The 16,928-nt window shown below is 36.1% G+C and overlaps 1 protein-coding gene across 15 annotated transcripts in view; it reads left to right on the forward strand.

Moving 5' to 3' along the window:
- Nucleotides 1-16,928, forward strand: part of EHBP1 (EH domain binding protein 1) — a 324,971-nt gene that overhangs the window by 118,262 nt on the left and 189,781 nt on the right. For all 15 annotated transcript variants that reach the window (XM_025353914.1, XM_025353912.1, XM_025353916.1 and 12 more), the window contains exon 7: nucleotides 2,059-2,198. In XM_025353914.1, the coding sequence (XP_025209699.1) occupies nucleotides 2,059-2,198 (140 nt within the window). The remainder of the gene's footprint in view (nucleotides 1-2,058; nucleotides 2,199-16,928) is intronic.

The following is a 16,928-nucleotide window of genomic DNA, read 5'->3' on the forward strand; positions in this document are numbered from 1 at the left end:
TTGAGCCCAGGAGTTTGAGACCAGCCTGAACCACAATGGCAAGACCCCCTCTCTACAAAAATTTTAAAAATTAGCTGGGCATGGTGCTCCATGCCTGCGGTCCCAGCTACTCAGGAGGCTAAGGTGGGATGATTGCTTGAGTCCAGGAGGATGCAGTGAGCCATGTTCACACTGCTGCACTCCAGCCAGCCTGGCTTATAGAGTGAGACCCTGTCTGAAAAAAAAAGAAAAGAATATTTTAGTCTTCCATATATATCTACAGCACAGAATTGAACTAATTCCTAACCAGTTAATTTTTTTATTATTATTTTATTTCAATAATTACGGGGAAGCAGGTGGTGTTTGGTTGCATAGGAAAGTTCTTTAGTGATGATTTCTGAGATATTGGTGCACCCATCTCTTGAGCAGTGTACACGGTACTCAGTATGTAGTCTTTTATCCCTCACACCCCTCCCACTCTTCCCCGCAAGTCTCCAAAGTCCATTATATTATTACTATGCTTTTGCATCCTCGTAGCTGAGCTGCTACTTAAACGTGAGAACATACGATGTTTGGTTTTTCATTCCTGAGTTACTTCACTTAGAATAGTGGTCTCCATTCCATCCAGGTTGCTGCAAATGCCATTATTTTGTTCCTTTTTAAGGCTGAGGAGTATTCCATGTTTTTTTGGTGTGTGTGTGTGTGTGTATATATATATGTATATATATAGTAGTAGTCCATGCTGTGTGTGTATATATATACACACACACACCACATTTTCCTTATCCGCTCATTGGTCAATGGGCTTTTAGGCTGGTTCCATATTTTTGCAATTGCAAATTATGCCACTATAAACATTGCATGTACAAGTATCTTTTTCCTGTAATAACTTATTTTTTTCTGGGTAGATACCCTGCAGTGGGATTCCTGGATCAGACAGTAGTTCTGCTTTTAATTCTTTAAGGAATCTCCATACTGGTTTTCATAGTGGTTGTACCAGTTTACATTCTTACTAGCAGTGTAAAACTGTTCTCTTTTCATCACATCCATGCCAACATCTATTTTGTTTTATTCTTAAATTATGGCCACTATTGCAGGAGTAATGTGGTATCTCGCTGTGGTTTTGATTTGCATTTCCCTGATGATTAGTGATGTTGAGCATTTTCTCATGTTTGTTGGTCATTTGTATATCTTCTTTTCTTTTTCTTTCTTTTTTTTTTAAGACAGAGTCTCACTCTGTCGCCCAGGCTGGAGTGTAGTAGCGCATTCTTGGCTCACTGCATCTTCTGCCTCCTTGGTTCAAGTGATTCTCCTGCCTTAGCCTCCTGAGTAGCTTGGATTACAGGCGCAAGCTGCCATGTCCAGCTAATTTTTGTTTTTTTAGTAGAGACGGTATTTCACCATGTTGGTCAGTCTGGTGTTGAACTCCTGACCTTGTGAGCGCCCACCTCGGCCTCCCAAAGTGCTGGGATTACAGGCGTGAGCCACCACGCCCGGTTGGTATATCTTCTTACAAGAATTGTCTATTCATGTCCTTAGCCCACTTTTTGATGGGATTATTTCATTTTTTTCTTGCTGATTTGTTTGACTTCCTTGTGGATTTTGGATATTAGTCCTTTGTTGGATGCATAGTTTGTGAATATTTTCTCCTACTCTGTGAGTTGTCTGTTTATTCTGCTGATGATTTCTTTTGCTGTGCAGAAGCTTTTTAGTTTAATAAGGTCCCATCTATTTGTTTTTGTTGCATTTGCTTTGGGGTTCTTGGTCATGAACTCTTTGCTTAAGTCAATACCTAGAAGACTTTTCCAATGTTATCTTCTAGAATATTTATGGTTTCAGGTTTAGATTTAAGTCTTTGATCTAACCAGTTAATTTTTAATCTTATTAGCTCTTTACTAATTAAGCATGCCATTTAAAAATTAATGAATATGAGTAGATTTTTCAATATTCTTGTACAACTGATAAGAAAGACTTATTGACATACCTTATAGAAAGAAGGAATTTATTATTTTCTTAAGAACCATCATTTTTCTAACTGTCGTTTAATATAATGTGTTATATTTTGAATCACTGATGTAGAGACGAAGACATGCAAAGTTTGGCTAGTTTGATGAGTATGAAGCAGGCCGACATTGGCAATTTAGATGACTTTGAAGAAGATAATGAAGACGATGATGAGAACAGAGTGAACCAAGAAGAAAAGGCAGCTAAAATTACAGGTTGGTTTTATTAGCATTAAACTAAAAGTCTGTCTTTTGTTGCAGAGTTCAAAAACTCATTCTCATTTCCCAGGAAAAAACAATTCTACTTATTAGGGTTTTTTGTTTTCTTTAAGCTTTTCTGCAATAAAATATACCATACAGTTCTCTGAAAACTTTCCATGCTGTTTATAATAGATTTTAGCAGTTTGAGATCAAGTACAAGGATGGTCAGAATAACAAAAAACAATATTGAATTATAGTACAAAGCAACCTAAATCTGGCCATACTTATTTTGTCAATGTGTGGATGAAACCTGTGTAAGTAAAGATCAGCCTGTAAAGGATAATAGGACACAATAAGGAGATGGATTGGCCAGCTTCCTCTATTTCATATTCATTTATTTACTTGAATTATGTAGACATTCTGTTTTTGAATTTATATATCTTATGTATCCTGGTATTGAAGCTTCTATGCAGGTGTTCCTTCAAGCTGGTTTGATCAAGCTAGGAAGATGTTAAGTGGTTAGAACTTTTTATTAATTGGTCAATAAACATTTATTGACAATTTGGCTATCACACTTAAGAAATTGATGTTATACTTCTATTATTACAGTGAAAATTAAGCACAATTTACATATTCTTTTAGTTAATTAATTGCTCTAAATTTCTGAATTGATGTCCCTTCACTTCTGTCATCTGTTTACCTCTTGGTGATTTTTTCAAATTCATTTGGGCACTTTGTCACTCATCTTTTGGTTCTGCCTCAACTCCTGCTATCATGTGGGGGATTTCCATTTACCCAATGGATCACTCATTTAACTACTCAGCTAAAAAGTTCTGTGACTTCCTTGACTCTGATGACCTTCACTTCCATTCCACAACAAGAAATCTATCATAAGGAACTGCTCAGACTTGTGTGCAAAATTAGATGTTTTTTCATGTGTAAATTTTATTGTTTTCTAATTTGTGATTGCAGTTTTGATTTATTATTTGGCCCAACCATGTTTTGGAGAGTGTGTTTTATCATGTGCTTTATTTGTTTCTAGTTTGTTTGCTTATTCATTCAAATAAAATTCAAAAGTCTCTTGAATCTCAAATGTTTTAAGAATCGTATTGAGGTTTTTTTATTTGTAGTCTAGATATATGATTTATACATTTTCTTTTCTTTCTTTTTTTTTTTTTTTTTGAGGTGGAGTCTTGCTCTGTCGCCCAGGCAGGAGTGCAGTGGCGCGATCTCGGCTCATCGCAAGCTCCGCCTCCTGGGTTCACGCCATTCTCCTGCCTCAGCCTCCCGAGTAGCTGGGACTACAGGCGCCTGCCACCACACCCAGCTAATCTTTTTGTATTTTTAGTAGAGACGGGGGTTTCACCGTGTTAGTCAGCATGGTCTCGATCTCCTGACCTTGTGATCCGCCCATCTTGGCCTCCCAAAGTGCTGGGATTACAGGCGTGAGCCACTGCGCCCAGCTACATTTTCTATAAATATATTTTTACATGTATATTCTATTTGTTGCATTCATCATTAGAATCAACTTTTCATTACAGGTATAGCTTGTTTTACTGAACTTTGCTTTATTGCACTTCATAGATTTTTTTTTTTTTTTAACAAATTGAAGATTTTTGGCAACCCTGCATTGAGCAAGTCTATCAGCTTAGTCTACCAGTCTTACCAGCAGCATGTGCTCACTTTGTTTCTCTGTGTCTCTGTGTCAGTTTGATAACTTTTGCAATATTTCACACTTTGTCATTATTGTTATATCTGTTATGGTGATCTGTGACCAATGATCTTTGATGTTAATATTGTTATTATTTTGAGGTGCCATGAATTGCACCCATATAAGACAGCAAACTTAATCAAGTGTGTTCTGACTGCTCCACCAACTAACTGTTCCCTGTCTCTGTTCCTCTCCTTGGGCCTCCTCATTCCCTGAGACATAACAATGTTGAAATTAGGCTAGTTAATAACCCTGCAATGCCTGTGGGTGTTTAAGTGAAAGGAAGAGTTGCATGTCTTTCCCTTTAAATAAAAAGCTAGAAATTATTAAGCTTTGTGAGGGAGGCATGTCTAAACCAAAGATAGGCCAAATGCAAAGGCCTCTTGTGCTAAACAGTTAAACAAGTTGTGAATGCAAAGAAAAAATTCTAGAAGGAAATTAAAAGTTCTACCCCAGTGAACACATGGAAGATTTAAAAAATGTATAGAGCCTTATTGCCGATACAGAGAAAGCTTTAATGGTCTGGATAGAATATCAAACCAGCCATAGCATTCCCTTAAGCCAAAGCCTAATCCAGAGCAAGGCCCTAACTCTGTTCAATTCTGTGAAGGCTGAGAAAGGCGAGGAAGCTGCAGAAGAAAAGTTTGAAGCTAGCAGAGGTTGGTTCGTGAGGTTTAAGGAAAGAACTCATGTCCATAACATGCAAGTGTGAAGTAAAGCAGTAAATGCTGATATAGAAACTGCAGCAGGTTATCCAGAAGATCTAACCAAGATCATTGATGAAGCTGGCTCCATAAAAACACAGATTTTACATATAGACAATACAGCCCTCTATTGGAAGAAGATGCCATCTAGGAATTTCATAGCTAGAAGGGCAAAGTCAACACCTGGCTGCAGAGCCTCAAAGCTTCAAATGGCAAGTTGACTGTCTTGTTAGCACATCTTTTTATAGCATGGTTTACTGAATATTTTAAGTCCATTGTTGAGATCTGCTGTACAGAAAAAAGATGCTTTCCAAAATATTACTACTCATTCCTTTTTAGCATGCTCCCTAAAAAAGCAACACCACTGCTCATTGACAGCGTACCTGGTTGCCCAAGAGCTGTGATGGAGATGTACAAAGAGATTAGTGTTGTTTCTGCAGCACATAGTTCAAGGAGTAATTTTGGCTTTCAAGTCTTATTATTTAAGAAATACATTTTGTAAGGTGTAGCTGTAATAGTTAGTGATTCCTCTGATGATCTAGGCCAAGTAAATTGAAAACCTCTTGGAAAGGACTCACAGTTCTAGATACCATTAAGAATTTTGTGATTCATGGGAAGAGGTCAAAATGTCAACATCAACAGGAGTTTGGAAGACGGAAGAGGCTGATTCTGATCCTCATGGCAGACTTTGAGGGTTTCAAGACTTCAGTGGAGGAAGTAATTCAGTTGTGGTGGAAAAATAGCAAGAGGACCAGCATTAGAGGTGGAGCTTAAGGATATAACTGAATTGCTGCAATCTCATGATAAAACTTGAATGGATGAGGAGTTGCTTCTCTGGATGAACAAAGAAAGTAGCTTCTTGACATGGAACCTACTTCTGGTGAAGGTGCTGGGAACGTTGTTGAAATGACAACAAACGATTTAGAATATCACATCAACTTTGATAAAGTAGTGGCAGTGTTTGAGAGGATTTATTTCAATTTAGAAAGAAGCTCTACTATGGGTAAAATGTCAAACAGCATTGCACGCTACAGAGAAATTTTTAATGAAAGGAGGATTCAATTGATGCAGCAAACTTCGTTGCTGTCTTATATTAAGAAATGGCAACAAGTATTTTAAGGAATTACCCAACCTTCAGCAACCACCACCCTGATTAATCAGTAGCCATCAACATCAAGGCGGACCCACCAACACCAAAAAGATCATCACTCACTGAAGGCTCAGATGATTGTTAGCATTTTTTAATTAAGGTATATATGTTGTTGTTAGGCATAATGCTATTGCACACTTAATAGACTATAGTATAAATATAACTTTTATATGCATTGGGAAACCAAAAAGTTTTTGTGACTTGCTTTATTGCAATATTCGCTTTATTGTAGTGGTCTGGAACCAGACTAGCAATATGTCTGAGATTGTACCTGTACAGTTGAGGCTGAAACAGCATGGATTGAACTACATGGGTCCACCTATACATGATGTTTTTTTCAACCAAACACATGGAAAATGCGGTATTCACAGTGTACAAAACTTACATACATATGGAGGGCCCACTTTTCATATATGTGGGTTCTGAAGGGCCTGCTTTGGGACTTGATGTATGGATTTTGGTATAGACAGGGTTCCTGGAAGCAATCCTCCATCTGTGCCAAGGAACGACTGTATATATATATATTTTTTTTATAGTTTATTTTTTAAAGACAGAAAACTTTACTGCCAAATTATTTATTCTATAAAAGTTTATTATCTTAAAGCCTCATAATTTGTATCGGTTTGCCCCATTTAATGCCTCTTGCCTTGAAATTTTGCCTGTTGCTATTTGTAAACAATGGTTTTTTTAGATTTTTATTTTCTTGGCATATTTGTCACTTGATTTTTAACCTATCTGTGTTATTTTAAGTGCTTCTTTTATATACAGCATTTGGTTGATTTAACTTTATAGGCTTTGCCCTTCAATATTATATTTCTTGATAACTGATATACTTACGTGTATTTATATTACTTTATTTATACTTTTATTTTGGGGCCTTTTCTTATTTTTTCCACCTACCCCTTACATGTTGCTTTTCTTAGATTTTCTGTTTTTAAACATGTTTCATAGAGTAACTTAGAAAGTATATAACCTATTTTCATTTTAGGCTAGCATTCTCTCTAATAAATAAATAAGCCAGACAGAAAAATGAGTAAACTTTTATTTCTCTACTTACATTAAAAATAAAGCAAAATTTATTGACTCTCTTCTTGTAGAATGAGAGATGCAGTCTGATTCTCTTCTTAACTTTATTTAAACCCTTCCCTCCAACCCCTATTGGCTTTTATGTTTATTTCAATAACATTTTGCTAATTCTTTTCAATAGTATATACTGACATTTGCGTTGTATTTTATGATGATATCAGCAACAATTTTTTAAATGTGATATCTTTCCCGTCTTTGAGTTTTGGTCTCTTCTCTTCTCTTCTCTTCTCTTCTCTTCTCTTCTCTTCTCTTCTCTTCTCTTCTCTTCTCTTCTGTCTTCTCTTCTCTTGTCTTTTCTTTCTTTCTTTTTCTTTCCTTTCTTTCTTGTTTTGATTATTTGGCTATCTGGAGTATTTCCAGAAGAATAAGTGGGTGTCTTTCCCCTAGTACTACCAATCACCTTCTAACTTGTCTTAGTTTGCTTGGGCTGCTGTAGCAAAATACCTTAGGTTGGGTAATTTGTAATCAACAGAAATTTATTACACACAGTTTTGGAAGATGGGAAATCCAAGATGAAGGAGCCTGCAGATTTGTTATCTTGTGAGAGTCTGTTCCATGTAGATGGTGCCCTGTATGTGCCTTCATGTGAAGGAACAGCAAAGAAGAGGACAAGGGACAAACTTGCTCCCTCAAAGCCTTTTTTTTTTTTTTTTTTTTTTTTGAGACAAAGTCTCACTTTGTTGCCCAGGCTGGAGTGTGGTGGCGCAGTCTGGGCTCACTGTAACTTCTACCTCCCAGGTTCAAGGGATTCTCCTGCCTCAGCCTCCCAAGTAGCTGGGATCACAGGCGTGTGCCACCACACTCAGCTAATATTTGTATTTTTAGTTGAGATGGGGTTTAACCATGTTGGCCAGGCTGGTCTTGAACTCCTGACCTCAGGTGATCCACCTGCCTTGACCTCCCAAAGTGCTGGGGTTATAGGCATGAGCCACTGCACCCGGTCCTCAAAGCCTTTTATAACAGCAATAGTATTATCCATGAGAGCAGAGCCCACATGAACTAATGACCTCTCTGTAAGCTCCACCTCCTGATACCTTCACCTTAGGTATTAAATTCCAACATAGGAATTTTGGGGGGACATCAGCATTCAGACCATAATATACCTATCCTTCAAAATTTAATTCACTTGTCACATACTCTGAGAAGCCTTTGATGCCCCCTCCCTCTTAAGCTTGACCATTCCATCCTTTATGCTACTACCATATACAAATGTAGGCATTTTCCTATAGACTGAGTTTTTACAGTTCCAGTGGGATATTAATTGGATCTTTTTAGTTAGAGAATATGGTTTGTTATTTGTAGATGGCTTTTGATTAAAACTAAATCTCAATTAGATACGGGTACTCTTAAGTAGGAATTTTTTAAACCACACATTTGCAGTTGTTTTGAGCAGTACTGTGCTATTTTGATCACAGCCATGGGAGAAAAAATGATAATATATTACAATTTCTACACTACTATTGAAAGGAAGAGTAAGAGAACAGTAGTGTTTTGAGGAAAATATAGATTCAATGATTCAATAATTATTAGATTTCATAGCTAAACCTTTGTTGATTAAACATACGCTATTCCTTATTTTCTAAAATTCCTGCAAGAGCAGTAATTTTCTGTTAGACAGTTTAAAATTCTCTGAACCTAATTGAAGAAATTGTTTTGAGGCAACTTTGGATGCCTGTATTTTGTGTTATTTACATTTTTTATATTTTATGAAATTCCCTGAAAGTAGAAACTGTGTTCTAATCATTTTTTCATCTCTAGGTTCCAGCACATTATCTGGAACATGTTAGGAATTAAATATATGTTAACTGAAAGGCCATAGTGAATGAATGAAACTTCATTCCCTCTGGCTTATCTTATTCCATTTGACATTTAATCACATACTGCGTTGTACAGGATAGAGTGGTTCCATTTTGTAGAAGGAATATGCACACATAATTCAAAGCTCAGTAATTCAAAACTAATTTTCTAAAAAGAATGAATGCAAATTGTGTGTGTTGAAGAAGAAGGGGCGAGTGGGGCAGTGGGTGCCTAGATGTTGGTTCTAAGTCCTAACAAATTCACAAGCATTGTAGCATAGTTTTGATTTGATATTACAGTTTTTTTCTTGTCATTTTCTATTATGTTTGCAGAGTATGGTAACCTAAATTAATAGCACAGCATATTCTGGCAGTTGTTTGACTTCTGTAGTTGCATTTTTTAACACATGTAAATCCCATTCCAAAGTTACTAACTTTCAGGGATATTTTCTTTAGCAACAGCACGACCACTTTAAAAGTATTTGAGTGAAGTAGTTTTAGCATAATAAAAAGTTTATTGAAATTTAACAGCATTAATGTTAAAATAATAGCTCAAGAGAACAAAATGGACATATTTTATAAATATGGTTACAAATAAAGTATGGTAAGTATTTTTATTTACCAGCAAAAGTGGCAATAGTTTAAACACAGTTTATATTAACTCTTCCTTCCAAGTTTGAAATTGTTATTGACACAATTTTTATGGCGGAAGGAATTATTATTTTAAATTGTTCCTGTTAATTATATCTTAATATTGCAATCTAAATGCATAAAGTGCAATTGTATTATATCACTAAAATTATGTTGAATGTATTATTTCTCCAATAAAGCTCAAAATTTCTTGAGGGAACAGACTGTTAACAATTGTGTACCTCTTAGATTGACACCTCACGGTTATTCATGTAGTGAGTAATTTCTTATGGAAAGTTGCTGTTAAATCAGCAGTATTTGACAAACCATATCCTCCAAAATTACAGTCTTTGCTGGGAGGTGAAAGTAAATCCATGGTATCTGTACTTGCACTGATCAAAACTCCCTACACTATCCTGAGACAGACTCCCCTACTAAATAGATACATATTTGGGACTAGCTCTCAGGCAGGAACCATTTATTGATGCTGTTTCTATAGATACATTTTACTGAGGTGTAGCACCAGTGAATAGGCAGGAGAATTTTGAATTACAGTTGGAAAAATCACTGAAATGTAGCAGGAGTGATAGACCTTGGAGTTGCAGAAAAAATGCCTTTTAATAGAAAGTTTGCTGCAGCCAGTAGCAGAAATTATTAAACCATATGGTTTCAGAACAATAAATGCCTCCATCTGTATGGCAGTCACACAATGCTTGAAGCACTATTTGGCAATATGATCATCTTTGGAATTCATGTTGAATTTCTGAATATACACCAACAGGAAGAAAAATAAAGACCCCTGTTTTTATAAAGACAAGGCCCTGTTGAATACGTCACAAAAAATCAAGTTCAGCTGAAGCAGTTTACAGCAAGCATTGTTAAGAGAACTCAGACATTATGAGGCTCCCGAAAGACCCCTGATATTCTTAAAGTTTGTTGTGTTGCAAAGATCACCATGGAGTCTACCTAAAATCAGCCGGACATTCAGATTCATTCACCTGACCTACTTAGGCCAAACAGTATTAGATTCACTTAAAAGGATATTGGATAGGAAACACAGTATGCCAGCAGGGTATTCCTTTTTCACCAGTCTTCACAGCAATCTGAATACTATTGTTTATCCCCTACCACCAAATGACAACTTGGGTACAAGATTCACATAGTTAGGAGCAGGGATTGCCTTGCCTTAAAATCGCCATGCAGCACAAGAGCAGATATCTTTTTTTTTCCTTTTAATAGCCAAACTGGTCTGAGCAGATACCTTTGTACAAGTTTCATGGATATAGTTTCCAAGGTTCCTATAAGGGACATGCACATTTATAAGAGTCTCCACATTCAGAGAAGCTAAAACCTGTGGCCTTATACCAGCTATATAGTTCATTCAGAATCTTCCCATCCAGATGCAATTTGTCAATCAGGTTTAATTTTTACCATAAGCAATGTTGCCTGGTGTTTGTTAATCCTTTTCCCATAGTCGATAAAGTTAATTTGGGAGAAGGAAGAGAGAGTGACGTATTGGCTACCTTCAGGGAACAAAATCTAACAGCACAGATGGTAGTAGGGGAGATACCAGTTACATATTGAGGAGCTAAAGTTGATGATGGTATGACTCAGCCCTCTGAGATTAAATTCTACTTACTACGGCTATGAATGGAGATAAGTAGGTATCCTACCTTTTATTAGAAGGTTCCTTAAAGTAAATATGGGACTCTGGTCAGGGAGTAGGAACATTAATTTGCTTCTGGTTTTTACCTGGCATCCACCCACCAGTACCTAGGCATCTCATGAACAAAATCATAGGATTGTTGTGGGCTCAATTAAAAAAAAAAAAAATTAGCCAGGCTTGGTGGCATGCACCTGTAGTCCTAGCTACTTGGAGGTTGAGGTGAGAGGATTGCCTTAGCCAAAAAAAATTTGTTTAAATAAAAATTAATTAAAATGGCCACCTATTTTGGAGGTCGGTTAAAAGGATGAGAATATCTGGAAAACTCCTTCTGTTATTTAGTCACTAAGGTTGGGAATAGGAGGAAAGCAGAGAAGTAGGGCAATTCTGATCCCTTGAGCCAATAAGTTTATAAGGTATCATAGCTACCTTATTTTTAAAAGAGTTTGAAACCCTCGAATGAGAGACTGAAGTCATCAGGAGTATATCTTCGCAATCTTTAGAACTCAAATATGTCAATTCAGAAAATAGTAACAGTAGCAGAAAACACAGGCCACAAATTCAGCTTACTTTCTGTGTCATTCTTAAATGCTAGTGCTGCTTTATTTGTGCTTATGACACTAAACATAATCTACCTTCCTCCACCCCTGAGTCTCTGGGAGAGTTCTGCTGATACTGAGAACCCATCTTGACAGGGCTTGGATGGGAGTGAGGGCTCTAAAATAGAAGTCAGAAGCCTTCAAATATTTAAGGGAGGAGCCAGGAGATGATTAATATTCAAAGTACCTAAATTAGTTCACTAAGGATTTATCCTAGGAATTCAAGGTTAGTTTAACCACATTAATAAAGGGAAAAAATTATATAATCATTTCAACAGATGCAGAAAAGAACATTTGACAAAATTCAACACCAAGTTTCTTAGCAAAGTTTCAATAGAAGAGAATTTCTTTATTTTGATAAAGGACATTCATGAAAAGCTACAGCTAACGTTATTCTTAATGGTGAAACATTGAACACTTTTCCCCTAAGATTGGGAACAAGGCAAGGATGTTTGCTCTTACCATTCAACATTGTATTTGAAGTTCTAGCAAAGTCACGGGATATAAGATCAATATAGAAAAATCTGTATTTATTAATTACAGAATTTTAATTATAGATAAATGAAATTAGCAAAATTTCATTTACAGTAGAGGTAAATAAAAAACCAGACTAAGAAATAAATTTGGCATAAGATGCGAAAAACCTCTAACTAAAAAGTGTAATACATTACTGAAGATAATTAAAGAAGACCTGAATAAATGGAGAGATAACCTGTGTTCATAGATTAGAAGATGCAGTATTGTTAAGATATCATTCTTCCTCAAATCAATCTATAAATCCAACTCAATGAAATCATGCTAGCAGGTGTTTTCTAAAAATAAAGAAATTGAAAAGTGATTCTAAAGTATATTTGGGGATGCAAAGTAACCAAAAGAATCTTGAGAAAGAACTGAATTGTAATACTAATACTATCTGACATGAAAATTTATAAATTTACTATAAAGCTATAGTAATCAAGATAGTGTCAGATTGGCATAGGACAAATAGATCAACAGAACAAAACAAAGTCCTGAAATACACCCAAACTTGGTCAATTAATTTCAACAAAGTTGTCAGCATAATCCAGTGGGGGAAAAATTCTTTTCAATAAATATTGCAGAACAACTGGTCAACCCCCACCTCTCCACATGCATTAATTCAATGTATTCATTATAATTAACACCAAACATTAATCCAAGATAGATCATAGACCTAAATACAAAACTGCAAAATGATGAAGCTTCTGAAAGAAAGCAAAACAAAAACCTAGAAACCTGTGTATTTGACCTTAGGGTAGGCGGAGGGTTTTTATAGATGACACAGAAAGCAATACAGGAAAGACAAATTTGACAGATTAAACTTAATCAAAATTTAAAACTTACACTCATCAAAATAGATTATTTAAAAAGCTAGGCATAGTGGCACGCACCTATAGTCCCAGCTACTCGGAGGCGGAGGTGGGAAAATAGCTTGAGCTCAGGAGTGCAAGTCCAGCCTGGGTAACATAGTGAGACCCTGTCTCTTAGGAAAAAAGAAGACCATTAAGAAAATGTATAAGCAAATCATAGATTAGAAGAAAATAGTCACAAAGCATATATCTGTCACAGATCTTGTTTCCAGAACAGATTTTTATAAAAATGCCTTATAACTAAATAATAAAAAGACATGCGACCTTATTTTGTTTTTAAATGGACAAAGGTTTGGACATACGGTTCACAAAGAAAAATCTATCACTAGCCAAATGGCACATGAAAAATACATCACTTTTAATCAGGGAGATGCAAATTACAATCACAGTGAGATACAACTCTATACCTATTAGAATGGTTAAAATTTAAGATTGGCAATACTAAATGTTTGCAAGGATGTGGACCAACAAACTCTCATCCATTGTTGGTAGAATGTACCATCACATAATGTACCATCACAGAATGTACCATCACATAATGAGTTTCTTTTTTTTTTTTTTTTTTTTTTTCTTGAGACAGTCTCACTCTGTCGCCCAGGCTGGAGTGCAATAGCATGATTTCAGCTCACTGCAACCTCCACCTCCCAGGTTCAAGCGGTTCTCCTGCCTCAGCCTCTTGAGTAGCTGAGACTACAGGTGTACACCACCATGCCCAGTTAATTTTTTTTTTTTTTTTTGTATTTTTATTAGAGATGGGGTTTCACCATGTTGGCCAGGCTGGCCTCGAACTCCTGACCTCAAATGATCCTCCTGCCTTGGCCTCCCAAAGTGCTGGGATTACAGGTGTGAGCCACCATGCCCAGCACATAGCAAGTTTCTTGTAACACTAAACATATACCTACCCTCTGTCCCAATAATTCCCCTTCTAGGTATTTACCCCAAATAAATGAAAACATGTCTCTAAAAAGATTTACACAAAGATATTCATAGCAATTTATTCGTAATAGTCCCAAACTGGAAATAGCTCAGGTGTACAGCAACAGAAGAATGGCTAAACTGTAGTATGTTCATGAATGGAATACTACTCAGCAGTAAAAATGAGCTATTGATATGCCCTACAACATAGATGTACCTCAAAACCATTATGCTTAGTGAAAGAGACTTTACATAAAAGATGTACTATATGATTTCACTTATGTGATATGTTTAGAAAAGGCGAAACTAATCCTGTGTGAAAAATATTAAAATAGTGATAGCCTGTGGGACTGGGGATTGACTGAAAAGAGGCATGAGAGAGCGCTGGAAGATGTTGCAGATGTTATACAACTTGGGTCACATGGGTGTATATGTTTGTCAAAATTCATTAAATTGTACAGTCTAAGATTTGTGCCTTTATGTGTATGTGTAAGTAAAATACTGGAAAGTATCATGTAAAAATTATAGTAAATATGTTAAATTTGTAAGAAAATGAATGATTTCTAACTTTCTGATTTATTGATCTACTGTGTGGTATAGCTGGTCTCCTGACTGTGTCCTAATGAATTAATACCTCCCAATATTCATGCTCTTTTATAATCTCCTCCTTTGCAGCTGGGCTGGCCTGATAAATCACTTTACCCGGTAGAATAAAAGGGAAGTGACTATGTAACTTCCAAAACTAAGTTGGAGGATGACTTTTAGCTTCTGCTTGGTCCTCTCATAATGCATGCTCTAGGGAAAACCAGCTGTCATGTAAAAAGTTCATCTACCCTGAGACTGCATTGCTGAGAGGAACCCCACACTAGCTACATGAACAGGCCACTTGGAGAGAGAGAGAGAGGCCAGGCCATCTGCAAATTGTTCTAGCCTTTTCAGCCAAAATCAAATGTGAGTAAAGCCATTTTGGACATCCAGCCCTGTCAAGCTTTCAGATGACGTCAGCCCAGCTGCCATCTAACTACAATGAACTACCCAGCTAAGTCTAGTCAACCCACAGAACTTTGAGAGATAATGATTCGTTGTTTTAAGTCACCAAATTTTGAAGTGGTGGCTTAAAATATAACATTTCTATAGATAAGCATTATAGATACATGCATACATGCATAGACAGAGATAGATACATAGATAAATAAAACAGTATATCTATAATGTAAAAATAAAGGACATTTTATATCTTCCTGTCTTTATAAGATGATGCAAAGTATTATGACTCATTCGGTTCATTCATTCATTCATTTAAAACATACATTAAGTACTAGCTATGGGCTTAAAATTGCTAGTTGTTAGATGAACATGACATAGTAGCACAGCTATTGAATTATATTTTTAATATATTAAGTTTGTGAGGGGACTATCTGGGGTCATTAGATTAAAAGTGCCCACTAGATAGTTGGTAATTCAAGTCTGGCACTCTGTATGTATTTGAGAATTATCTTCCTTTATGTGTTTGTAGTTAAGCCAAGAGAATAGATGAATTCTTTCAAAAAGAACAGACTTAGGAGAAAAATGAGTGGGACCTATGATGGGATCCTAGGCAGAGGGAAGAGTAATTATTATTAAGAGACTGAGACAGAACTGTCTGTTCAAGATAGGAGGAGAATCAGGAGATGCTGGTATCCTAAAAGAGGCAATCACATGTTTACGGGCTTAAGCCTATGGAGAAAGTGACATCTTTTTTACCTGGATCTCTGCCAGAAAGTTGAAGTGTTACTATTTTAGACCATCTTAAAATAAGATATACCTGAATCTTGTTACAATTTAGAGAATAATGAGGATACTGCAAGATTTGCATATATATTCTAGCTCTAGGAAGTTTTTTTCTTTTAACTATAGGCCTTCTTAAAAGGAAAAAGCCACCTACTCGTCATGCCACCATCCCCATCCCCACCTTTTTTTGCTCAATGTGATAATCTCTGGTGGTCAATTTATATCTTCTTTTGCCTTCCTTACTGTAAGGAAGAATCTCAAATTACTTGACCCTTTGCTTCGATTGCCTGCCCCTGATTTAGTTTCTCTTCTCATTCTCACCAATGTGAAGCAGGTCCATACTGATACAGTTAGAAGAAATATATGGGTTTATTGCTCAATTTGTATAGTAGTAGGGGAGAAATTTGCACTAAAGTGTAACATTATTAGCATTTTCCAGACGTTTTCAATTTTGTGTGAAACAAGACTTTATAAAGTAATAAAGTATTACATAAATATATTGGGTTGGGTAGTATTTTTGGTCAGGGTAGCATGTAACTAAAAAAACTTCTCATTAAAATAATTTCAGGAAAAAATTTTTGTTATAAATTTTCTTTTAAATTAACTTTTTCCGATTGTAAAAGTAAAACATCATAGAAAATTGGAAGAAACAGAAAAGTACTTATTTTAGAAAGAGAAATACATAACAAAATTATATATTTTAGGGTATTGACCCACACAGCAACTGCCAATTGAAGTATTTGCATGGGAAGTTTCACCAACTGTCTAAAACTAATAGCCCAGTCTCAGTTGCTATCCACAGTCACCCAACACACAAACATAGCACTTATCCTGGATTTCTTTGCCTATGATCTAGGCCAAATTAATCATCAAATCTTCTTAATTTATTCTTCAATTAACAAGTATTTATTGAGTGCCTTCTCTCATGGAGTGGTGATGCTTTGTCTTGCTTTCTATCCTTTTTTCCCAAATGCTGCCACCATGTCGCTGCTGGAATGTTGTTTCTGAAATATGCTAGATTCCCATAACTCTCAGAATAAAGTTCAAATTCTTTAGTTTGATCACAACAACCTTCATGATAGGACATTTGCCAGCCCCATCTCATTCCATTTCCTATCGCTGGCATCTTAAACTCCAATTTGCAGTTCTTCAAGTATGTCATGTTCTCTTTGCCTCCCTTTGTCCTCATCCATATCCTCTTTTATTTTAATAATCATAATGTCTATTTGTCTTGTGTTAGCTCAAGTGTAGATAAAAATCCAGGAAGCCCTCCTAATCTCTTGAGTTATATATCTCTCTTTCAGTTAGTTTCCCATAGCCTACAGTGCTATCT

Source organism: Theropithecus gelada, chromosome 13 (genome assembly GCF_003255815.1).
Source record: "Theropithecus gelada isolate Dixy chromosome 13, Tgel_1.0, whole genome shotgun sequence".
Lineage (NCBI taxonomy): Eukaryota > Metazoa > Chordata > Mammalia > Primates > Cercopithecidae > Theropithecus > Theropithecus gelada.